The 26,265-nt window shown below is 44.3% G+C and overlaps 1 protein-coding gene across 1 annotated transcript in view; it reads right to left on the bottom strand.

Annotated features, from left to right (window-relative positions):
• Positions 1-2,769: 2,769 nt before the first annotated feature.
• ADARB1 (adenosine deaminase RNA specific B1) overlaps positions 2,770-26,265 on the bottom strand; it is a 66,865-nt gene continuing 43,369 nt past the window's right edge. The window contains exons 7-11 of the mRNA XM_066553138.1: positions 25,656-25,804; positions 24,874-25,042; positions 15,980-16,161; positions 10,622-10,800; positions 2,770-9,128 (exon numbers count right to left, since the gene is read on the bottom strand). Of these exons, the coding sequence (XP_066409235.1) occupies positions 8,952-9,128; positions 10,622-10,800; positions 15,980-16,161; positions 24,874-25,042; positions 25,656-25,804 (856 nt within the window). The 3' untranslated portion in view covers positions 2,770-8,951. The remainder of the gene's footprint in view (positions 9,129-10,621; positions 10,801-15,979; positions 16,162-24,873; positions 25,043-25,655; positions 25,805-26,265) is intronic.

The following is a 26,265-nucleotide window of genomic DNA, read 5'->3' as shown; positions in this document are numbered from 1 at the left end:
TTTCTGCCTCCTTAACATGTGGCACATGTTAGGGCTTTCAGCACTGCCCCTGTAGTAATTTTCCATCCCATGTCACAAAATAGATTCATAAAATATGTTGAGGCATAAATAAAAGTTAAATTGGCCCCTCTCATCAGGGTCTGGTTTGTAATACAAACATTTGTCCTGCCACAGTCCTGGCTGAGTGGTCCAAGCTCCCCCTGTCCCAGAGCTGTAGAAGCCAGCCCCTGCTACCACACAGGGCTGCTGCCACCCCACCTTTTTGGATGGTTCATCTTTTCTTGTGTGGTACAAACAGCCAGAAGTGACAGCTGCCAGAAGATTGCCATGATTTCCACTGCAGCCATGGAAAAAGCACATTCACCTTCAAAAGCAGCCTGGCTGGCTGCACAGCCATCCAAGGAGGACAATGTCTCTTGAGGCTCACCCCTCTGTGGCTCATGAGAGATTTAACTATTTCCAGCCATGTACCTGAGGCACTGAAGAGAGGGGCATGAACACCCTTTTATTTTTCCTGCAAAAAGAGGAGCACAGCCCTGCTGGGTCCTAGGAAGCCTCAGTGGTGTGGGGCCATGTGAGGAGAGGCCTCAGTGAATTGAGAGGTGCCTGTGCAGCCACACATCTCACCCTCTGCTGTCCTCTCCAAGAGTGTGATGGGTCACCACTCTAGTTTGACCCCTGTAGGCACAGCCCCCCTAAAAGCATTTACCTCTTATTGGCATCCCTTAGGGCCCTTTTGGGGTCAGCTCATAGGTTCCCATCTTACTGGTGTGAGGTTCAACAGAACTGCTCCAAAGGCTGCTTGCCCCATGGCAGAAGTGCCAGTGGCTGCAGCAGAAATGCTGCCAAGCTGTGTTCTTCACATGCTGGCACCCTTGCCAAGCTTGGGATGATGCCCCTCGTGGCTGGGACTATTTTGGTTTGTTTTCCAAAAGCACACAGTCATTGCTGTGTGCCATCTGAAGTAGCTGCTGTTACAGATCTTTGCTTGAACAACTCAGTGGGAGCATTGGCTGGGCCATCACTTCAGGCACATGGCCACGTCCTCAGAAATTCTGCACCTGGCTTGACATGCAAATCTCCTGGTTTGCAGACCCCACTTCAGCACTTCAGGCTCTGGGAGGGAGATAATTGACATTTTCAGCAGCTGCAGTACACATGTCAGGGCTGGTCTCTCAGTGGGAGGAGCAGAATCAGCAGCAGGTCCCACCTGTGTTACCACTGTGGCAGGGCAAACTGCAGGGATTCTGGCCATTTGCAAAGCCTTAGAACTAAAATTCAGAGCCCAACTTTTCCATGAGGGTTGTGATAGAGAGTGATAAAAAAACCCATTAAAACTTACCTCCAAACCCACAGGCTTCCAATAGTGCTTCCAATAATTCACCACTCAGCTCTCCCATCATCTTCCCATCTGCTACAAATTACAGATTTCCAAGCAGAACAGAATAACCACAACTTTACCTGCAGGGGAGGAGCTCCTGCACCTCCCCTTGCTGCCCCAGGCACCCCCCTTTCCCTTTGCTGCCCCTGGAGATCACTGCCCTCTACCAACAGCTGAACCTGGTGCAATTAATCCTGGTGGGCTTTGTCAGCTGGCTGGACAAGCCCAGTGCCACAGGAACATGCCCTAGCCAGGAGCTGCTCTTGGCACTGCTGCCTCTCCATGTGGTGCCCTTATCCAGCATCCTCCAAACTGTGGCTGTGCAAGTGCTCGGTGTCAGTACCACAGATGCAATCAGGTTGGAAAAGGCCTCTCAAGTCATCCAGCCCAGCCTAAACCCATCAAGCCAGAAACCACTTTGATGCTGACAGAGCTTCATTTAGAACATTCCTTGCTGTGACCTAGAAAAGGCCACAGAATCACAGAATATTCCAAGCTGAAGGGACCTACAAGGATCATCAGAGCTTACAGGGGGTCTTTCCTGAACAGGTGCATCACCCAAGCAGGGATCTCTCATCTTACCCCTGCTCCCAATCAGAAACTGATCTGATAAGGCAGATGATGGGGTCAGCAAACACCAGCCTGAAGGCTATTATCCATGATGGTCCCACAAAGCAGCAGGCTGTGGAGGAGTTCTGGAGCAGGACTGTCTTGGATCTGACTCTTTCTTAAGATGCATTTCTTCTATGCAAGGTAAGGTGCTGCTTCCAGAGTGGCAGATCCAGAGGGCTCCCTGCCCTTCCTGAGCCAGTGCTGCATTGGACCGGAGCGGGCATTTCTGGCTGCTAATGAGACCAGGACTCTCCAGAAGCATCCTCTGAGCAGGATCCAAGCGTAGCGCATTTGGACCAGACCTTCCTGCTCTGCTGGGACAGGTGCTGCTGCAGGTGACCATCGGGTGTCTGGGCTCCTGCTGTGCCAGCACTGGGGAGCTGGGTGCCCTCCTTGGGCAGTGCTGGCACCCACAGGGCTCACCAGCTCAGGGCTGCCACCACGGGCAGGGTCCAAACCAACAGCACACACGTGCTGGGCTGATAACCCTGGTGACCACCTACGGGTTTTGGGGATCCCGCTTGGGATTTGGGTGCAAAATGCCAGTTTTAAAACACGCCAGAGGGGGCACAGGCCTTCTCAGACCCTGACACAGGCCATGTGCCCACACTGGAGGCACAGACCTGTCACTTGCCCTCCCCTTTCCCATGCTCTTACCAGCTCTTCAGGACAGAACCAAAGCCACCACCTGAAGGACATGCCCAGTATCTTGTGACATTTCACTTGTTGTTTTGCTGTCACTAGCAACACTGATATGAAAAAAATAATAATGAAACTTAGCAATTATATAGCTCTTTATATTTTGAAATCTCTGTACAAACATTACTTAAACAAAGCAAGGTAGTATGCAAAACAGTCATTGCTTAAAATAATCGACCAAGGGGTTGTGCTTCAGCAGTGACACTGGGAGGAGGACAAGAATGCTGGAAGGAAAGTGGCAAACCAGAGGTATAACAAGGTCTCCTCTTCAAATTTGGGGTTATGAATGGAGAAAGTGTCAAGGACAGTATCTGAAAGTGTTCTTTAATAACCTTACACCAGGTAGGTAAAGCTGATGTGTTTGCACTGTCACACAGGGAAGAGTAACTGCTTAATGCAAATAATATACAGCAATATCATACACAGGGATGTATAAATACATATTCACGCACACACACATTGGATCTTAAACTTGTTGAGGACATCTCAGCCAAACTGCAACAAAAATGGTACTGGTATGATAGTGATGAAGATATTAAAAACATAAAAACACAGTAGTGACACCAACTGTGGAGCTCCCCCTCCAGAGAACAGGTATTACTTAAACTGTTCTATCTGCTGAGGCTGGCTGTAAACACAGCTCTCAATTCCTCTCTTCTGGAATGACTGAAGAAAACAAAACACAGCTACCCACAAAACTCACTGCTGCAAACACAGATGCTGTTGGTACAATTTATGGCCCATTCATTAACAGGTAGAGGGAGAGGCCTTTGGCTGAAAGGTGCAGAAAAACACAGTACATGGACATGATCCAACAAGGAATGTGTGCCCTCCCTGGTCCCCAGAGCCCTGCCAGCTTCAGGACTCCAGCCCCAGCTCAGTTCCTGCAGCCCCCTGATGATTGGTTTGTATTATTCCCAGCTAGAAGAAGCTATGGAAAAAGCAGTTTTATAAGGGAAGCCCCATATAGGTCCGAGCACATGACACCAGTGGATGCACTGAGGGAAAACTGCCAGAGCTCACCCCATTTTAGGGACAAACACCTGCCTAGGGATGAACCCCCCATCCTGCAGCTCCAAACACCAAGCCTGCCTGCCCAGAGACCCACACAACTTCTCCCAATGGGGAATCAAGCCAAAATTGCTGCAAATACTCCAGCTGTTTGCACAAAGGAAGAGCAGCAAGCCCAACGAGGCTCAAAAGCCTCAGATGGACACACAAAAACCTCTGTGCCTCTGCTAGCTTTAGCCCCAGCATAAACATGACCTCCTCTCCCAAGAGGAGCACACAAAGTCCAGGTGGAAACATTTAAGGTCAAGTGAAAAAACTTGGTATTAGAAAACAAATAAAGAAATGGACAAAGAAACCCAACAAAAACCACGCAGTGATTCTGAGACAGAACAGTTCTATTTTATACATTTTATTTCTGTGGGGTTTTAGGTTTTAAATAAGGTGAGAGATTTTTGTTCTGACTCTCTACCTGAATTGCAGCTCTCTTTCCTTTTTAGTAAACTTTGGGATAATTTTCACAGTGGACAGTTAATGATGATGAAATTGGAAAGAATTCAAAGTGCAGCTTCTCTGCAAGCATCAGCCTTCCAAACATCAATTTAAGGAATGGAAATAAAACTATTTTGAAAACCACTGATATCTTAAAAAACTCAAAATTTTAACTATGTGGTGACCATGACTAAGCAGTTCATAGAACACATTCTCAATTCCTAGCTGGTCATTTTTCTAAAACCAGAGCTCGGTTTCCAAAGGCAGCACCTACTCCATGACACAGGCTCTGCCTCACACTCCCAAACACTCAGAACCAACAGCTTTAACTTGTGCACACTTGCTCTGAGAGCACAGTGAGTTGTGGGGTTTTCCTTGGCTACATGACCTCTTGGACATCACAAAATCATGGAATGGTTTGGAATAACCTTAAAGTTCATCCAGTTCCAGCCCCCTGCCATGGACAGAGACATGTCTCACTATCCCAGGTTGCTCCAAGTCCCATCCAATCTGATCTTGAACACTTCCAGGGATGGGGCAGCTCCCCTGGGCAGCCTGTGCCAGGGCCTCCCCACCCTCACAGGGAAAAAACTCTTCCCAATATCCAGTCAAAATCTAACCTCCATTAGTTTATAGCCATGCCTGTTACCCTGGCACTCCAGGGCTCTCCAGCTCTCTTGGAGCCCCTCTAGGCACTGGACGAGGCTCCAAGTCCTCCCCAGAGGTTCTCTTTTGGTGAACAGCCCTGCCTCAGCATATGCCACAGCAATGTCACAGTGAGACAGCCACCATACACAGAGCATCACCACACAGTATCAGAAAGCTTCAGAGTAACTCCTCACCCCTTCAGAAGGCTTCAGGCACCTGCCCACACACAGTAACACCATGGCACTCAGCAGGCTGCAAGCATCTGCCCTTCTTGCTCTCCAGCCCAGCCTTTTATCCCCTCCTGTTGATGCCCTGCACCTGTGTGCCCTCTGTTCCCTTTCCTGGTTGGTCAGTGCCCCTGGGCACTCCATGGCTCGTTCCCTTCAATAGCATTCACCTGTCCTGCACAGCTGCAGCCATTTAGGGATGAGCCCCCACTCCCAATCACCCCAAACTGTGCCCACACCACAGCCCCACTGCCAATCACCCCAGACTGTGCCCACACCACAGCCCCACTGCCAATCACCCCAAACTGTGCCCACACCACAGCCCCACTGCCAATCACCCCAGACTGTGCCCAGAGCACAGCCCCACTGCCAATCACACCAAACTGTGCCCAGAGCACAGCCCCACTGCCAATCACCCCAAACTGTGCCCACACCACAGCCCCACTGCCAATCACCCCAAACTGTGCCCACACCACAGCCCCACTCCCAATCACCCCAAACTGTGCCCACACCACAGCCCCACTGCCAATCACCCCAAAATGTGCCCACACCACAGCCCCACTGCCAATCACCCCAAACTGTGCCCACACCACAGCCCCACTCCCAATCACCCCAAACTGTGCCCACACCACAGCCCCACTGCCCATCACCCCAAACTGTGCCTGCACAGACACTGCAGCTCTCCCAGCCTGTCTCCAGAGCTGGACTGATGAAAAGCAACCCCAGTTCCCTGCTCCTGAGCCTTTCAGCTGCTAGTTCTCTTAGATTTAGAGGAACTGCACACAAAAACCTTCCACTCCAGAGCTGCCTGTGCAGTAACCAGCCATGAAAAGATTTCTCCAAGACAAGGAGAATATGAGAATTGCCAGCTGTACAGAAAGCCCACTGCTGTAAATCCCTAAGGCAGCAGCAGAGTCACTGTTCCCATCCCCAGCTGCTCCAGGGGCAGAGCCAGCTGGACATCCCCACTGCTAACAAGCTCCTACACAACAACACTCACACAATCAATAAGAATAATCTACAGTTATTACCAGTCCTGAGTACAGCCATAAGCAAGATTTCAAGTGTTAACCTTTAGGCCCAGATTTTCTTAAAATGATCCTGCAGAACATATATATATATATATTTATTTTTTTAAAACATCTATATTTAAAATTATCTATTTACCTAACCTATAAAACTTTACTACAAGCCAGACTGCCATCTGGAGAAAAAAACACCTTAAATTCAATTTCAAGTATTCATCAACATTAAAGTTGTTACTCTAAGTCCTTTGAAGATCCTGAGACAAATACTCAATTATAATTATGTAAATATTCAAATAATTATATAAATATTCAATCAAACATAAGGGAAAAAAAAAAAAAAAGTAAAGGAATAGAAGCAGCTCCCAGAGCAGCAGCACAACCTCCCTGTGCAGGCCAGCTCCCACCCACCCAGCCCAGGATTTCCAGAGCCCTCAGCCTCCAAAAGCTGATCTCCTACAAAATTTGGCAGCTGCCAGAAGCTGAGTTGTCTGATCTTTTTTGCAGCCACTAGAGATAATATACATGGCAATCCCTCAGTGACACTGATTTCCAGGGAGCTCTCCTTACTTCCTTCCACTGTGAACTGCACAAAAAGGAACAAGGGATTGAAGGAAGCCAAGGAGTTTTTATTGCCTCCCAGAAGACAGACATGGATTGCAGACAACCCTGGACAACTTATTTTTAAAATCCCAGAATTACCAACAAGAGGACTCTTCCTCACAAATAACCTGACACAACTCCTTTGTCGAAAGATTTTGGCATGGAACTTATTTCCATTATAGTTTAATGTTAATAGTTCATTCCAACAGCTAAAAACTATGTCTATAATACTATTGAAATATTTTGTTCATATTTTTGACTTAATTAAAAAAAATAGTTTGAGCTACTACTTTCCTAGTCCTCAAAAAAATTCAGGGAGACGCCAACTTATGAATGAGTCCCTTAAAAATGTGTATTTCAGCTGAGAGCAGTAATGACTCCAAGGAAACACACACAGCTTGACCACCTTTTCCTCTGAAAAAGAAACATGTTCACACACTCAGCTACAGCCCCAAACAACTTCTGCAGCGTGATCAAGACAAGGTCAATCCCAAGACTGGTGCCCCAGAGCCTGCAGAATCTGACCACAGAGAACTGAACTCCTTTGTTTTGGAAGAGGTCAGTCTGCACCTCAGTTGGATGATGACTCCAAGGGCCTTGCTGGGCCTGCAGAGACCAAGGGAGTGCTCTCAGCTTTAATGAGAACCTGGCAGGGTGAGTGAAGCCACCGCAAAGGTGAATTAGCCCAGCCCTTCTACTGCAGCTTCCTCCCCAGCATCTGGAAAAGGCAGCAACCTCCAGAAGCACCAATTCCCTGAGAGGACCCTGGGTCACAGCCTCTCTTGTATTCCCAGGGGAATGTTTGCTGTTATCCACAGCACCAGCCCAATGCACTGCTCGCACCTCCGTGTCTTCTTCCCAAGACATGAGCCCAGAGACTCCAACTCAAGCACAAGTGATTTTCAGGTCTGATCAGGTTTTGAAGCTGAGAACAGGCTCCTACTCGAGCAGAAATGTCTGAGCATTCATGGCTGGCCAGAAGTGGGTTTACACCAAAGTCTTCAACACCCCAAGGACCTGCTGACCCCAGGGGTGCAGGGGCTGAGGTGCTCCTCCTACACAGCAGTTAATCAAACCTCAGGATCTTGCTTCCATCCTACAGTTTTACATAAAGCAGAAGTGTCCACACCTTCAGGAAAAACACTTTTTAAAGGAATAGTCAGAACAGATGGACACACATTTGAGGGCAACTTACCTAATGATGCCCATCACACATGTAAAGCCCAAAGGCAAAAGGGAATCTCAGACACAACAATTTGGCTGAAAGCAGATATAACTCACAGGAAATAAGTTTTAAGAATTGGTTTCTCTGTTACAAGAGTTTCTAGAGGAGAACAATTAATACCCAACAAGTAGTCACTGGTTTTGGCAACTCAGGCTTGGTGCCCTTAAAATGAGCAAATTTTCTTAAAGCTGTTACATTGCTGTTACAGTTAAGATTGTATTCAGATGAGTTCCTGGGATACACAAATCATCTACTTCTAAACAGGCTTCTGCATGTTATAGACTAAACTTCTTAACTGACAAATAATTATTTTGATGTTTCCAGTTTACAATGGTAAAAAAAATGAAGACTTCACAATGGGTATAAATGGGAGGTAAATGTATTTTTAAAAACAGAATAAAAAGCTGCATGTTAAAAACTGGCTCACAGACTAATAAATACATACATCAAAGACATGAAATTTTCAGCAGCTGGTTTTAAAGAGCAAGGAATTGGGAAAAAAACTAGCTGTCCAGACTCCATTCCGCCTCTGTGGTCTATGTACTAAAAATATCTGCAGTTGAAAAACAAGTTAACAGAGGAGTAGAATCAGCTTTGTCACCTATTTTCTTTTTTTAAAAATTAAGCTACTTCCTAAAAGTGTGGTGTAAAACCTAGAGAAACTATTAATTTCTTCATGCACTTGATGACATTGAATTAAAAAAGAAATTATTTTAACCCAGAAAAAATGAGTCATTGTATACAGTAAGGACAGCCTTACTGCAAGTTTTCTACAGTAAAAGTATTTCTAGAAATACACCAGAAATTACTTTCCTATAACAAAATATACAATTATGTGTTGCATCATCATTGAGTTTCAATACTTAGGCAAAACAGAAACAGCTACTGTGAAGTTTCAAAGAAAACCCAAAGAAACCCAACTCCAAAGAGCAGAAAGATGTTTTGACGGCTGTGGAGATGCCAGAAAGCAACGCCGGACACCAGGAATCTCCAGAACAACTCCCCTTCCCCAGTGATGTGCAGTTTGTGAATCAGACTGTGAGAGAAAACTGATCCTGTTCTATGGGCTTCTCCACCCAGGCTCCAAGTCCTGCCTTCAGGAATGCTTTAAACAAACACTCTTTAGCAGTTTGATACTCCGTGGCTCCTTGCTTGGTGTCGTGGTACAGGTTGGGCTTGAGGATCTTGGAGCGCAAGCTGGAGGAAAGCTGTGGGGTTCAGAGACAAGACAAGGAGAGAGACAAGACTCCATTAAGCCAAACAGCACCAGAGTGACTGAGTTATTTAAACAGCTAATATTAAAATAAGGTAAGGATCTATCAAACAAAATGTTGAGGCCAAAAAGCCACAGGCATACTTACTGGAAGTTTTTTTTCTGAGAGTAAAGAGTGAAACCTCAGCAGTGAAAATGGGATCATCCTTCCAAATAAATTAAAATGCAAAGGCAAGCTCAAAGGAGACAACATCCTTTGCCTACTCAGCTATAAACCAAGGAATATGCATTTTGGACCAGACAGCATCACATTAAAAAGTAAGTTAACAAACACATTGCTTTTCTCTGTTACTGCATGAGGCAGCAGCTACCTGACCTCAAGCTGCACCAGGGGAGGTCTAGATTAGATATTAGGGAAAAAAATTTCACTGAAAGGGTTGTAAAGCATTGGAACAGGCTGTCCAGGGAAGCAGTGGGGTCACCAGCCCAGGGTGCTAGAGGACACGGTTTAACATGAACATGGTGGTGGTGCTGTGTTGATGGCTGGACTTGACCATCTTAAGGGTCTTTTCCAGCCTTAATGATTCTGTAGCTCTAACAGGAGGCTCAGCTTAAAACAGGCTGAGATACTTGGGAATTCATTAGATATTAGGGAATTAGATATTAGGGGATTCATTAGATACTGGGGAATTGGATATTAGGGAAGTCATTAGATATTAGGGAAACACGAGGCTCAGCTTAAAACAGGCTGAGCTGTTAGGGAATACATTAAATATTAGAGAATTAGATACTAGGGAAAAAACATTCACTGAAAGGGCTGTAAAGCATTGGAAGAGGCTGCCCAGGGAAGCAGTGGGTTCACCATCCCTGGAACTGTTCAAATAATGCACATATGTGGTGTTAGAGGACATGGTTTAATGTGAACATGGTGGTGGTGCTGCATTGATGGCTGGACTTGACCATCTTAAGGGTCTTTTCCAGCCTTAATGATTCTGTGGCTCAGCTTAAAACAAGCTGAGATACTAGTGAATTCATTAGATATTGGCAAATTAGATATTAGGGGATTCATTAGTTATTAGGGAATTCATTAGATAGTAGGGAAAACACAAGGCTCAGCTTAAAACAGGCTGAGCTATTAGGGAATACATTAAATATTAGAGAATTAGATACTAGGGAAAAACCATTCCCTGAAAGGGTTGTAAAGCATTGGAAGAGGCTGCCCAGGGAAGCAGTGGGGTCACCAGCCCTGGGGATGTGGTGCTAGAGGGCATGGTTTAACATGAACATGGTGCTGGTGCTGCGTTGATGGCTGGACTTGGCCATCTCAAGGGTCTTTTCCAGCCTCAATGGTTCTGTGGCTCTGACAGGAGGCTCAGCTTGTACCAGGCTGAGGAAGCACAGAGGCACAGTACTTGTGTGAGTGCAGCAAGGCCATGCAGGTGTTTCCCTGAGCCCTGAGCAGAGGCACAAGCGCCCCTGGGGCCGTACCTTGGCGTGGATGCGCATCCAGCGGCTGTAGAAGGCGTGCTTGCAGAGGCGCGACGCGCGGCCCATCTCGTCCTTGCCCGTGGTGGCATTAATGACCTCCAGGCCTGAGTCTCCCACTGTCCAGTTCACACTGAAGTTTGGGGCTTTCCCTGGCTGGCGGGCCTCTGCGTTGCTGATACCTGAAAGAAAAGTGGTGTTTAATGATGATAATAAACACAAATGCTTGACTTTTGGTTTTGTGTTGGGAGGGTGAACAGTCTTAGAAGATCTTTTATTTTGAGGGCTCTCTCCTGCAGATTTCTCACCCACTCACAGAGTGACATCTCACTCTCATTCTGGCTAAAGTGGTCTCTAGTTCTGTCCCTCCCAGCAGGGCAAGTGTGCACTGCTGGAAGAAGCAGCCTCCTTGGCAGAGGGGGTCATGGAGAGCTCTGTGGCAGGAGTTCATGGGGTTCACCTCACTTCCAAATAACTATGAACCCTGGAAATGCTCATGGCCAGGTTGGATGGGGCTTGGAGCAACCTGGGATAGTGGAAGATGTCCCTGCCCATGGCAAGGGGTGAACTGAGATGGGCTTGACAGTCCCTTCCAACACAAACCATCCTGTGTTTCTACTGAAAGCGAGCCCCATGCCCAGCACCCTCCACAAAGCCAGAACTGGCAGATATTTGGGTCTTCCAGCACAAATCCGCTGTATTCCAGCTGACTCTCCACTCCACAGGCTCAGTGCTGCACACTGAGCCCAGAGACAGGGAACCACAGGATTCCAAAGAGGACTCAAATCACTTTGCTCAGGTGTTAAATGAGGTTAACATCTTCCAACTATGGCTCTACCTGCAGGGATGGAGAAGCAAAGCCTCCACAATCCAACCCAAGTGCAAATCCAGTCTGGCTGCCTGCCCAGGGCAGGATTTATTCCCCACAACACCCCAGTGCCCAAAGATGGACTAGACACAATCAAGGTCACAGCAGCTACTGCCATGCATGAGTGACTCCTCAGACATTGCAGGGGTGGCAAAACTCTATTTAAAATGTCTCAGTCACCTCACCAGGACAGAACAAAGCACTGGGGCCATTTCTTCTTTCTAGTAAATATAAATCCCACTTTTACTTTAGGGCAGCTCCCACCAAGAACCTATTTCACTGTTAGGCCAGGTCCTACACTTAATAAAATCTAAAGAATTTGTGGAAATTGAGCATGAGCCACACAGCAGGATGCATTTCTGGCTGATATCTGGAACACAATCCAATAAAGCTGGGCACTTGGGAGCAGGACTGGCTCAGTCTCATGGCACCTCTGGGCCCAGCACTGAGAGTGGCCAAGGTCAGAATGACCCAGCAAAATTCAGTTTGCTTCCTATCATCAATTCCTCATTTAATAAACAAAGAAAGAGTTGAAATATAAACCACTGAAGCTGTTGTATTTTTACCCTTGGTTTGGATCAATCTTGTCACTATGACTGATAAGAAATAATTAACTGAATAATAATAGAAAATAACCTATTATTCCCCTTTTTCTTAAAATATAAGCTGAAAAAAATGAGAATTGGCACAAAAGCTGGTTTTACCAAAAGTACTGAAGCAAAAGTGGTAAGAAATTGATGCCACATGACAATTCTTGGTCTTTTTTTTTCCTTTAATGACATCTATGCTGCTACCTTTTCTTTGATTTCATACACTATTAAACAAGTACAGGGATCAGACAGAGGTCATGAAGTACTCCAAAACACTTGTGATATCACAACCAGTCCCACAAGCAAATCAAATAGAGATGAGAAAGCTGAACATCCAGCATGCACTACATTTCCATTGCAATTATATTATTCTATTCCTTGGTTTTGAATGAATTGTTTTTTCTTTAAAACTACCAAAACCAGCCCAGATTTAGAATTTCAAATAGATTTAATTAATAACAACCCATTCAGCTGCTTTTTGCATGCAAGAACCCTGGAGAGATGTCAAAGGAGTCCCTGATGGTGGATCACAAGTAGCAGGGGCAGGGAATAAAGGTCATCTCAAAATCAAGGCATTTGATAAAACTTTAGGTGGGTCATATCTTCTCCCTCAAAATCTAGACATGAGTATAGCACAATATGCTGAGATCAGAAACAGAAAAGAAATTTAGGATAGAAAGTCAAATATTTTAGTCTTCTTTGAAAGCTAATAGAACTACATCTATTTAGAGAACCTTGCTCAGAACTTATTGTTGAGTATTATTACAAAGGGATATAACAAACAAAAGCAAAGGTCACAGCTCTTTGTGCCACTGCTTATATAAATAATAAAGTTTGACAGTTCTTTGAGGAGAGAGCTAAAACAAGCTTCATGAAAAAGGACACAAAGCTGAAAAACACCAATGTGAACAGGAGGATAAGGTACCAAGGGAACGGGCAAATAAAAAAAAAAATCACCAGAAGTTCTGCTGAAGGATTTATTTTTGTCTACCTTAAAAACAAATTCACTAACACTTGGATAAAGATGACCTCTTTGGGAAGAGTGAACACAGCTGGAGAACCTCCATCTCAGGGCAGACCTGGGATGTGGGGGGGAAGAAAACTGAGGTAGGATCATTGATGACACTAAATTACTTTTAAACAGCAATAAGAGGAGCAATAGCAAAAACGTAGCATAAAAAACCTCCCATACTGGGTGTCTAGGCAATAAAAAGAGAGATTAAATTCTTCACAGATAAACATAAAGCAACACATATCAAGAAAAAACCCAAAGCAATCTTGCACAAGGAGTGCTGGACTTGGAGCTCTCTATTAGCATTCAGGAATGAGATTTTAGTTCCTAATATTCAGTCCTACCAAAAGGCCAGGTCAGTCACCAACAGCAATCAAAGAGAACATCAGGAATTATCAGTGAAGTGAACAGAATATATGCCACTACATGGACTAGTATTGCTGCTTTACCCTGAATATATCAGCTACTGCCCTGGTCTCACTAGCACAAAAATGGGGCTGCAAAATCATCCTTTACGTGAAAGGGTCTCTGTGCAAGGAGCAACAAAGGAGACTAAGGCACCTCAGCTTGCAAAAAACAGGATTTATCTAGGAAGGAATATCTCAGAGGTATAGAAAACAGTGTCATGACCACTGCTTATGGCCTGGATCTCACAGAGCACTCAGGAATATCTAACTGAGGAAATTAGCAGAAAGGAAGTTTCTCTGCACAAACTTTGGCACATTCCACGGTCCTCCTTTCTCAAGGAGGCTGTGGATGACAAAAAGTTGAAAGCATTTAAAAAAATGGAACCAGGAATGAGCAACTGAAAGATGTGTTAAGGATTTCTACAAAGATCTCAGTCCCTGACTCAGACTTCAGCCCAGGTGAACTCCTGCATGCCCATCTCCCACAGTGGCTCCCCCTCAAAAAGAGTTTTTGCAGGTCACCCTGCAGATGGGCAACTTGATACTGGCTGATTTATCCAAGCACCCTCACTTTGACTGAGAAATCCATATTTTTTTTTTCAGATTATTCTACAAATTGACAAGATTCAAACCTGTCTTCTCTTCAAGCCACTTCTCAGAGAGAGCTCAACTGCCCTCAAAAGCTGGATCCTGCAACCAAGGCTTCCAAGAGTCAGCACAGGAGGGAGCTCTCTATGGACAGATTTCCTGCATCCCTCAGCTGAAAAACACCTGCTCTGGTATGCATGTTCCCCACTGGAACTGAATATATGGGGATGTGTTAGTGGTGGACAGGGCAGTGCTGGGCTCATGGTTGGATTCAATGATCTTGGGGGTCTTTTACAACCTTAATGATTCTATGACTCAATCTGCTGCCAAAAGGGCTAAATCAAAGTCTCTTATAAAGAAACAAAGATTATAAACAGACAGTTTTTAGCAGTACAAACAGTACCTCAAAATAATTTTGACTTACTGCAGGTGCCCCAGCAGACATGAAATTTGCTGTATTAGAGGAAGAAAATCTGTTTTTACAGCGCTTTCTCAGCTAAACAGGCAGGACAGTGAGGCAATTTCTGTTCTAGTTCACTCTGTTGGTGCAAATAAATCTTAGTGTGTGTGATACAAGAAAGAACACAGAGCTGGAGACAGGTATTTCTGCCATGCTTCTTCTAGTTAAGAATACACTGAAAAATATGTGAATCCAAGAGCACGTGGGCAGCTACACAAGTGCCCCAGCTGAATCTAACAGCAGAGGTCAGAAAATCAGCTTTCAAGACTGAACCAGTAACAGAAAATACATCAACATAGTTCTCTGCCCAAGCTCCTAAAGAACCTTGCTGTACAATTTTGAGATGTGTATTTTTGTGAAAACTCCACAGCTGAGAACATTTCCAGACTCTCTCTCTGCTGCACAGCAAGTCCTGGCTCAACTGTTTAAACAGATGGTTCTCTTTCATGGGAAATAGATGATAGCACCATTGCAGAAAGATGATTTTCAAGACGACAAGGTACTGTTACATGCTGTGAAAAGGATAACAAAAATGCTTCTCACCCTGCCACAAACCTGCTGTCTTGAAGGACTGATAAAAATTCCCCAAAATCAGGCAGAAACAGTCCATACATGAAGCTATTAGATATTTGGTACGGAGTGTTGCAACTGTTACTTACTTGCTAATATAAGGACAAATATGTTATTTAATATTTTTATACATTCTAGTTCAGGGAATCCTTATTACCTTTCTTACCTAAAGAAATACTCATTGTTGACAATGCTCTTTTCCCCACTCCCTCCCTAAATCTTTTTTAAAAATTCACGTCAAACTTTCAACATGCTTTAAAATTATGAGCTGCTTTTTCTTCCCTGGAAAATAAACACATGCCAAAAGCTAACCTCTACAGAACAAAGCAATAAACACAGTGAGTGAGAGAGAGGATGAGATTTCAGTTTTAAAGCTTTCAGAGCATTACTGAAACAAGCCATTTTAGAATTTAAGACAGGTGAGGTGTTATCTCCGTCCATTCTGAGTTGATAATTAACCTAAAAATAGTGAATCATGTTGGCGCACTGATGGATGAAGGGACCACTCAACAAAACTCTGCAGTGCAAGAGAAGTGACAGTGAGTGCTAACACACTATTCCACAGGTGGGAGGAGATTTCCCTAAGCCTTCAACTCTGCTCACATCTCCCTGGGCATGCTCCAGACAGGCACGGTGTGAAAACTCACCCCAAAGTTTCATCCCCCAGCTCTTTCCAACTTTTAAAGGTCCTTGCTATGGTATTTCTGACTGGGTGTCTGTATTATGTTTGGACCACAGCTTCTCTATTGCAAGCAGCAAGCAGTTTACTCACAGCACACAGTTTGCAAGGTTTTGAGAACTACAAAATCACAATGCTACTGGAACAGACTTCGTTACCGGCACGGCCTTCTCCATTAGATACTTGCCACTAAGTAAAGGTCTGTTGAGTGTATAAAGAGGTGGTAGATCTTCTATCTCTGCTATCCTCTGGTAAACGGCTCTGGATAGATGATCCCCATGATATAAACTCCCCAAGATGATGCTAGAGAAGTAAATTGGCTCCACAAAGAGGCTAAGTAAGGCTCCTTGAATACCCAATACGTTCCACCTAAGAGGGAGGGAAAAACAAAACAAAACAAAAAACAAAAAAACACTTTCTTTTTAATGAAACAAGTAACATCTGCCAGACATAACAGCAGTTAATCACAATGGACCAGACTTTCAACCCTTCCTCCTGACTAGCACATGACCATGGTAGCATAAGCTGTGACACCTGCCAGAATTTCAGAGATCAGCTTAGGGGATACTCAGTGTAATCCTGAGTAAAATGACCTAAAACAGGAGCAGACTCTGTAACTTGTACCCCTGCTAACATGTCTGGTGATGCATTTTCCAGCACTCTAATGCCAGAGATGGACAGGATCATTCAATGGGAGAAAGCCAAACTGAGAATTTATCCACCAGAAACAGTAGCTGATATCTGCAGAAGACACCTGGCAAGGAGAAGAGCATCCTTCCCAGAGCACAAGAAGGATTCTCTGCAAGACCTCCATACCTCACCACCAGGAGGAAAGGCCTGTCCTTCAAACCCTGGCCCCAGTGGCCACACCCTGCTGACAGAAAGGGCATGTGCACTGGCCTTTGAGCAGGGACAAAACTGACTATGAAAACTGAAAACATGCAAGGAATGCATACAATCCTTGCTCCCTTTAGACACTTCACAGATTCCAAACATAAATCCCTGTCTGGGCACTGTGGTTTACACTGGATCAGGTCTGGGATATAGAATGCCTAGGAGCAAAATCCTGATCGTGATATTTGTTTTTTTAAATTGTGCTCATTTAATAAAGTTTTAGCTCTCAGTGTCTCTGTAACTGTCACACAAAATGCTTTTGAAAACCTCAACATCTCCTGCAGAGTATTTTCACTGCCTTGCTCTGAGGAATGCTGAGGCACTATGAACATAGCATATTTCAGTCTTGGAACCCAGCATGGTTTGGCTTGCAAGGGACCTTAAACAAAATCTAGTTTCAAACCCTGCCACGGGCAGGGACACCTTCCACTACCCCAGGCTGCTCCAAGCCCTGTCCAACCTGGAGCTGGAGTCCAACTGCAAAAGACAGACACAAGCAGCAGGAAAAGGTTCCTTTGGTGCTTGGATGAAACAGGAGCACAGAATGGTTGTCCTTATTAAAAAGCCCATGCTATACCAGGCTGCAAGGTTCTCCTAGGAAGCCAGGGAATTCAGATGCTGCTAACAGTGTTTCCTGCAGTTTTAGGCTAGGAACTCCACACCACAACTGTTTCAGTGCTGCAATAACTGAACTACACTTCAGGACTTGCAACATGCTTCTTTTTTTAATATCAAACTAGTAAAACAAAGATTATAATCCAAAGAAACTATTTCTTTGCATACCTTTAGTGATGGTGAAAATGGGGGCAATATTCATTAATTTACTCACCCATCATTAAAAAACCTGGCCTTAATAAGTGAATAAAAACACTGTGCTAATATATGAGGTGTATTTTACATGGAATAAAGGCATATTTTTTAAAAGACTGAGAACACAATCAGCAACCAAGTGTCAGAGTAAAGATATCAAGTGAACATTGTTGCTTCCCAGGACCAATATGCCTTTCTGACTGCTACAGACACAGGTAATACTATGGAAGAAACATCTGGAAAGAGAATTCAAGACTGAGCATTGCAAAGACAAGGCACATCCCATTTCACATTACATGATCAGTGCTCAAGTGATGATAGACATTTTAAAACAGGCCAAAGCACTCCTCTGGAAAGCCCTTACTTCCTAAATAAACCCCCAGCCAGACCCTTTTCCTTACTTCTGACTTCAGGATTTCCAGAGCTCATGTTTTGCTGCTTCCTCCCACAGCTGGTGACCTTCTGTGGTGCAGAAAATGAAAGCTGACATTTGCCTTGTGAAGCTCTGATGAGAGGAGGATGAGGAGTGAGGAGAGCTGAGCAAGCCTCTGCAGAGAGGACTGTATGAACTGATGTTATATGTGAACTGTATGAGCAGTTTTTCTGGGCTGTGCTGAATCCCCTCTGGCCCCCCAGCACACACTCTGGGCTCAGAGCAGTGGGCTGTGCAAGCACTGCACAAACCACTCACACAACCAAAACTCCTCATGTTCAGTGGGCATGCAGTTGGTTTATAAAACTAGCTTTAAATCTCATGGTTATAATAGAAGAACATCTACTTCTCTACAGAAATGTATTGTTGTATCAGAAACTGGTTATAGTGCAGAGACAAACACAAAACCCAAAAGAATCACATAATCACTAAGGCTGGACAAGGCCTCTACAATCATCAAGTCCAACCACTAAACCCTGTCCAGTACAATCCTGTTTACCACTGTTCCCAGGTGCCACACCCACACACCTTCTGGACACTTCCAGGGACACCCCACCACTTCCCTGGGCACCCTGTTCCAGTGCCTGGCCAAATTTTTCCCCAATATCCAAGCTGAACCTCACCTGGCACAGCTTGAGGCCATTTCCTCTGGTCCTGTCCCTTGAGACCAACCCTCAGCTAACTCTGCCCGACCACCAGGGAGGTGAGGAGAGCAAGGAGGCCACCCCTGAGCCTCCTTTCCTTCAGGCTGAGCTCCCCCAGATCCCTCAGCCTCTCCCTGGCACATTTATGGTTGTGTGCTGCAGATCATAGCAGAGTGAAAGAAAGGACTGCAGGGAGACTTGCTTCTTGTTCCTTTTTTATCCTGTACTTCTGTCAAGCAGTAATATCTCACTTCCATCAGCATGTACACTCCAACAACTTTTATGAATATAAACTGAGAAGGAACCACCACCACACATCAGTTTTCAAAAGGCCACAAGCATCACCTCCAGAAGTGGTAAAACTGCCTCATCCTCCAGCTTACAAACACAGACTGTCAGAACTCACACCAACAACTGCTGCCAAAATAGCATTAACCTTTACTGAAAGTAACATTTCTTTTGAAATTAAGGGGCCAAATGCTGCATTTCACTACAAACCATGCAGTGAAGAGCAGAAAAAGCAAAATGCATTGCAGAAAACTTCAAGTCAGTGTTGTCTTTCCAGTGGAGCATTTAAACAATGGATTTTTTTTTTCTTCACATTAAAAATAGCATCAGAAAAGAGTTAAGTAAGTGAAGTGACCCAAGTCTAGCTTACAAACCCAAACCTGGGTGCTAAAGAATGAGCATGAACAGGACAAAGGAATGCTGCCATCACATCCACAGATACTGAAATGCCTCAAGTGAGGCATGTAAAGCTGAGAGTTACAGATGGGAAAGAACACCCAGGGAAACTCTCCCAGTGTAAACCTTCTCACTGGAAACACCTGCAATGCTTGTCTAAGGTAAGCAAAAAAAATTGTCTTATGACAGTATTTAACATATCCTGAGTGTTCTGGTTTTAAGTTACTACTAAGAATTTTTTCTGACAACCTTCAAAAACTTTACCTTAAAGTAATGACATTTAAAGTGCAAGCTCTTAGACTGGTATAAACAGCCACAAGATTTACATTCAAACTGCTAACATTTAAACAGAGGTGCCCTGATCTGAGCTGGGGTACAGCTAATTGTGGCTCCTTCACTGTTGGAGTAGAAGGACAGGGTTGGGAAATGCTCCTTCAAACCAGTACATCCCAACACCTTTGCATGCTCATCCCCAGGCTTGGCCTTTGCAGATCCATGGACATGGGCTGTGTTCAATTCCTGTCAATTTACACAGAGGAATTTACTCTCTGTGTACTGTGCTCACCTGATGTCTTATAGATCAGCACCTCAATGGGAAAAATCTGAATTTTATCAATTTGTCAAACTCACTGGTTTTCTTATTCTATAAGCACTGCTGTTATATCTTGTTCATAACAGTCTGGAGGATGGATGCCCTTCCTCAACCTTTCTGCTTGTTCTCAAGCACACTGCACTAAAAAAAGAGGGTGGAGAAAGCAGAGACTGACACCAAATCAAGAGGAGTCCTCTCCTTGCTATGTTGGACCACCATCTGCTGAGGGGTATCTACAGTGGGTTCCTAAAAGGTCTGTGGATTTCTTCATGAAATGCAGCTGATTTCACAGCTCTTGACACATGAGAAGGCAAGCAAAATTAACTCTCAGCAACCCTTTCACAGCGTGCTGGTAGCACATCTTGCCAAAAATAAAACCAGTTAAAAACATACATGCCAGGTAAAAACTCTCCTCTGAACTTTCCAAATGAAAAAGGTACAGAAATTCTGTTATTCCCATTATTTTTGACAAAAGGCAGGATTGAGGGAGGCCCAAGAGCAGTAAGTCATCAAACTTCATATTAATATCAAACATCTTAGTTACTGAGAGGAGCATAGGGCAGGGGAGTCCCTATGTGTGACCCACAATAGTGTCCATATGGAACTAGTGCCAAAATTCATCTCAGGAAAATAAAAGTCCTGCGACTACTCAAACAAGGCAAAACCTGACAAGTGCTTACAGTTCAAAGAGCTTCTCATACCAATATTATTTATAAACAACAAATCACTATGAGGAAATGAAAATTATTTAGTTGGCACTTCATTTATCACAAGTTTCTACTTGCAACTGATGGCAAGTGAGAGAAGGTGTCACCGTGGAAGATGTAGCACTAGCCCAGAAACCACTTCTCTTTGTGGTAGCACAACTTTAAACCTGATTTCTCTTGTCTCCTAAAGAGATTAATTGTCTGTGACCACTCCTCTTCAAGAGCCACAGTTGTACACAGGCAGCAGTATCTTTACAAGGAGTGAGAGCTTCTTTTAAATCAAGTGGCTGGGTCAGCAGCCCACACTACAAACCTTATGTGCAGGAAGTCTCTGGTCTTTGACAGTGGCTCTTTTCACAACACCATTTTAGATTTGCAGTTACAGACATGAAAAAGTCCTCCCCTTGCAGCTGCACTGAGACAGGTAACCACACAGCTCTGACTTGCCCCAGCTTTTTTGGCATTGCCTGGATTTGCTGCCTGTATGTTACTGGAGACTGAAATGTTATAGTTTATGATTTCAACATCTTCATGAAGAACCTTTGCCTATTACAGCAAAACTGCATAAAAGCTGCAGAGAAAACCACCAAAACCCTGAATGGGGTCCTGGACTGCACATTGATGAGATCAAGTGACTCAGGTCTGGGCTGGGGGATGAAGAAGACATTCACAGAGGGATCAAGCTGAGCACAGCTTGTGGCTGGAGAGCACAGCCCTGGGGCCATCAGCTGCCAGGCTGGCACAGACCCTGCACCAAAGGCAGGAGGGAGGAGAGGTTTTGGGTGTGTGGTGAAAAAGCCTCTGCTCAGAGGCAGTGAATGCCATCCTCTGCTGTGCAGAGCTCAGCTGTGGAGCCCTTCACCCCAGGAGAAGCTGCAGGACAGCTGAGGGGGTGTCATGGTCCATCAAAGGCCCCCCAAAGCGGTCCCCAGACCCTGCACCAGAGCACTGCAAGTGCTGCAGCACATCCAGAGTCCTGCAAGGAACAGTGTCCAACTGGCCCCCTGCAAGGGAGGCATGTGGGCATTCCCACCTGCCCAAAACTTCCATTCATCCACTGCATTCTGTACCTCTCAGGGCTGCAGGGGACCCTCAGCACCAAGACCAGATGGAGGGGACAACAAGGCATCACTGGGACCAGAGTGATAGACTCCTACCTAATCCCTGTCACTCTCCCCCTACCCCCATACACACTTCTTTCTCTATTTCTTTCTTTCCTCTTTCTTTCTCATTGCCTCTTTTACTATTAAACAAAACATATCAATTTTTTGGCACCAAGAGCTAACCTCTTTTGGTTTTAATCATGTTTTTTTGGTATTGTTTGAACATTCAAAGTTCTGTCCCTTTTATACACAGAGACTTAGTTTTCTTTGTTCTTCTTGGTTTAAACCAGATTGTAACATATGTGAGCTTAGCTGAGAGGTCCCATAATGGTACACCTTGGGTAGTCATTTCTAAACACCTGCCTCAGGTATTTCACCCAAGTGCCACAAAGCCACCATGCACTGCAATTCACATCAGCTACTGCCACTGGGTTAAGAACTGGTGAGGAGAAATGCTCACTATTGGGGAAAAAGAGAAAGACTGAGTTACAAATGTCTGTTTGGATTTCCCACTCTGAATGAGCACAAAACAAGGCCAGTGAATGGGTGTGTGATGTTCTTTCAGACAAAATATCAGAAAAATATTTTCTCTTCTCTAAAGCAGAAGAGAATGAATGACCTCCCTTTTAACAACTCAACTGAGAAAAGTTTTTCTCAGCTCCTAGAGCTTTTCTAAGAAACTGTGTGATAAGGAATTTTGTGCTCAGCAGGACATTAGCTATTAACTGGAATGTTTGCTGAGAAGCTAAGTAATTATTTGAAACCAAAAATATGGGCAGAAAAACACATCAAAAGAAAAATGACAAAAATCAACATTGTGAAGTACCATGGCACCAGGCCAGCACACATTTAAAACAAATGCATGTATATAATAAATGTTAACTCTGGTCAGAAACCACCCTAACCCCTTACTGCAGAGCCACCAAGCTCTAACACACCAGGACAATCCTGCTTTAATGCTTCCAGTCCAGGTGGGATTACACTCATGGCCCTCCCACGTTTCTCACAACTGTTCCTGGATGTTCCTAGCAGGTCTAGGAGGGTGCTGGGCAGCACACTGCAGCAAAGCACCCAAAGGCTGGAAACAGCCACTTGGATGATCCAGATAATCCACAGAGATGAGGCACTTCAGGTACAAGTGGTTTGATACAACTGCAGTCCCACACCCCAAATTCATCCACGTCTTTCCCAGGCTGTGACTTGTGAACCTCTGGGAAAGCTCAGTGGAAATTCCTGGGTCTGAGGCATTCTGGAGGACCCAGAATGCTGGACACTATGGAGCAAGGCACTCTTTCAAATGCAAATGGACAAAACATGTCAGGGCAATGTTTAAAAAAAAAAAAGATGAAAATCTGGGCCTCCTTACCCGTCATAAAGTCTTTGTTCTGTGTCAAGGGGTTCTATTTGCTTCCTTCACTGGCACAAACAAAATTATTCCCATTAGCCCCAAGGAGAGGTGACAGCTAGCTATGGAAGCAAGAAATGGATTCTGTTCTGCATCACACAAAATCAACAAAAGAGTCAAATGTGTTCTAGCTCAACAACTGGCTTTTTTTTTATATTTGCAATGACAATGTGATAAAAGAACGTGGTTGGGAAAAGCCCCTGGCATGAAATTGGGGATTTATTTGGTGAATTTTACTGAAAGTATTATAAAAGAAGCCAAAATGTTATTTTTGTAGAATTACCTTTCCCCAGCTGCCTGTCCTACCTTCTGAAAGGCCCTATTCATTTATGTTAGAGGTACTTAAACTAAAATAAAATATCCTCCTTCAGTAGAGATGGTGATTACTTGGGACAAGACTAAAGGAATGAAGCCATTATATAACCTTCCTCCTCTATTTTTCATTTGGCATATGTAGGTCACAAGAATAGTTCCAGCTTAATATCTTTATTAAACTTTAAATCAGGCTAACAGTGACTTGAGAAAACAGCAAAGCTCTTTTAATTAAAACATATATAGCATACATATCAGTGAAAATAACTAAAGTATTATCAGCTGAAAAATTTGGCATTTCTCATCTACTTTGCAAGAGCACCAAGGCTGCAAACATGCAGACTCATTTAAAAAAAAACTATGATGTTGCAACTCTCCCATCCTTCCAATGCTTGTTAAAGAATACTACTGCTGATTTTTTTTGGTCCATTTATGATTTTGAAAACAAACAACAAAAATCTTTCAATCTTTGTCAAAGAGAAGAAAGGAATTTGGAAAATTTCCAAAAAAGGAATTTGATGAAATATAAATTAAAATATCGTTCTGGAAACAAAATATTTAATTTCAATACAATATTTAAACTATAATTAAAATTCTAGAGTAAGAACTAGAAGTGCCCATCAATTAGGATATTTTTAACGGGAACACTTTTTACCATAAAAAATAATAAAAATCTAAACTATGCATGGAAAACGTAGGAATCTTTAATATCATGGAATGGTTTGGTTGGAAGGGACTTGAAAGCTTGTCCTGTTCCATCCCTGTGCCATGGGCAGGGACACTTTCAACTTGACCAGGCTGCTCCAAGCCCCATCCAACTTGACTTTGAACATTTCCAATGATGGGGCAAGGGCATGTATCACCAGAGGAAGTTATTCAAATATAAGTAATGCAATAGACTTATTGTACTCTTTTCCCAATGCTATACTACTTTAGGGGGAAAAAAATCTAAAACATTCCTCTGCTATTCCCTGTGATACAAATACAAAACAAAGCTGTCATGACTTGATGTGGCTGGAATGGTACAGAGTGACTACACCTTGCCTCTGACACCAATTGCAGGTGAAGAATCAGAGCTTTATCACAGGGGTGACAGCAGCCACCCTCACACTATGTCCAAGCAGTGAGATAAGCCCATCAATTCCCTGCCCATTCACTGTGGGTACCATGCACCCCTCCTCTCTCGTAGGAACCACAGGATGGTCTTTGATTGGAAGGACCTTAAAGATTTATCTTAGTCAACCCCTCTGCCATGGGCAGGGACACCTTCCACTATCCCAGGTTGCTCCAAGCCTCATCCAGCCTTGGCCTTGAGCACTTCCAGGGATGGGGCAGCCACAGCTTCTCTGGGCAACCTGTGCCAGAGCCTCAGCACCCTCACAGGGAAGAATTTCTTTGCAACATCCCACCCAACCCAGCCCTGCTTCAGCTTTAGGCCATTCCCCCTTGCCCCATGCCCTCCTCCAGCAATAACATCTGAACCATTCAGAGTCTCACCTGGCTATCTTGTCACTGCAGGACATGGTGAGCAGCCTCTCCCCTTGCAATACCCCATCCCAGGTCTGGATGGTGGTGGTGGAGCGCACAGGGATGGTGCCTTCCCCAGACTCGATTTTGGTCCGGAGTTGTCCTCTGGCTTTGCGGTTTGGATGTCTGTCCCCTTGGTCTGAAGGACAAAAAACACTGAGGATCAGCTGAGGAACCTTCTCAAAGGGTTTTACATTAGAATCACAGTAAGAAGGACTGACTTGAGGGCTCTGCCTGCAGTTACTGCTGGCTTGCATCACAGTTCCTACTGCTCTTGGCAACTTAGCTACAGCATCAGACACCTCTCACAAACACTGCCTTCCAAAAACACACCTGCAGTTAAACCAAGCTTTCACCAAAGGAGCAGTAGGAAGCAGGCAGCTCTGGAGCTCTGTTCTGTTTGTTACAGAGTTAAAATGAAGTTAATGGGCAGACTGTGGAAGGGGCAGGCAGAGAACTGCTGTTAAAGGATGGAAACAGGGAAAGGGGATGGTTAGTTCTGTAGGAATACTTGCTGACTCACTGGCTTATCTCAGTTAGCATCAGCCTCTTCAAGACCACAGGGCTCATCACTCTATACTGAACTTCTACCACAGAGGAAGAACAGCTCAGATTTTTTTGGAAGAGATCTTTGTCTAACACACTTCTATGCTAAAAGGAAAGAAGACACCTAAATTTTAACCGTGCCACTTGTACATGCCCCAAGAATAATTTAAGCTCCCTTGGGTGGAAGAGGAGGACTGCTGCCATACCCTCTTGTGCTGCTTCATGGGGTGAGAAAATCCGAGCATCACCACAAGGAGATGTGCTGATATAGAGGTGGAACTGCACATTCTCCTTCAGCTTAAACCCGCCTTGCTCTGACCTGATGAAAATGGATTTTTGCTGATCTTCTTTATTGCTGAAACAGAGAAGAAAAGCTGGAGTCAAAACTGACATTAACATGGAAATAGGCATAAGCTGGGCAGACTTAACAGGCATTAAACACCAACACAGGGTGGCTGAAATTTCTATAATGTAAATCTAACAGTTGTGACAATTAACAAAATTAAAGGACCATCGAGACAGGAAACAAAGAGCCTGTGGTAATCCCAGGTGTCAAGAGCTTTCAGACACTTAAATGAAACATCAGCAACCTTTAGCCCACTTCATATTATTTTGATTTATACAGTTACAGTTCACAAAATGATTGCCAATTATTTTCCCTGTCCTCCTCTCTCATGATTGACACCTCACTGAATAAATGTTTTGTTCTACTCAAACTTCAGGGCAAAGGGGACGAGTTCTAAATTAAACATCCTAATCCAACAGGACAAGTGCTTTACACTGAAATAATGAAGACAGATGTTTTCCAGAGACACC

This window comes from Molothrus aeneus, chromosome 7 (assembly GCF_037042795.1).
Source record: "Molothrus aeneus isolate 106 chromosome 7, BPBGC_Maene_1.0, whole genome shotgun sequence".
NCBI classification, from domain to species: Eukaryota; Metazoa; Chordata; class Aves; order Passeriformes; family Icteridae; genus Molothrus; species Molothrus aeneus.
The sequence above is the reverse complement of the archived record's forward strand: the minus strand, read 5'-3'. Positions and strand labels throughout refer to the sequence as shown.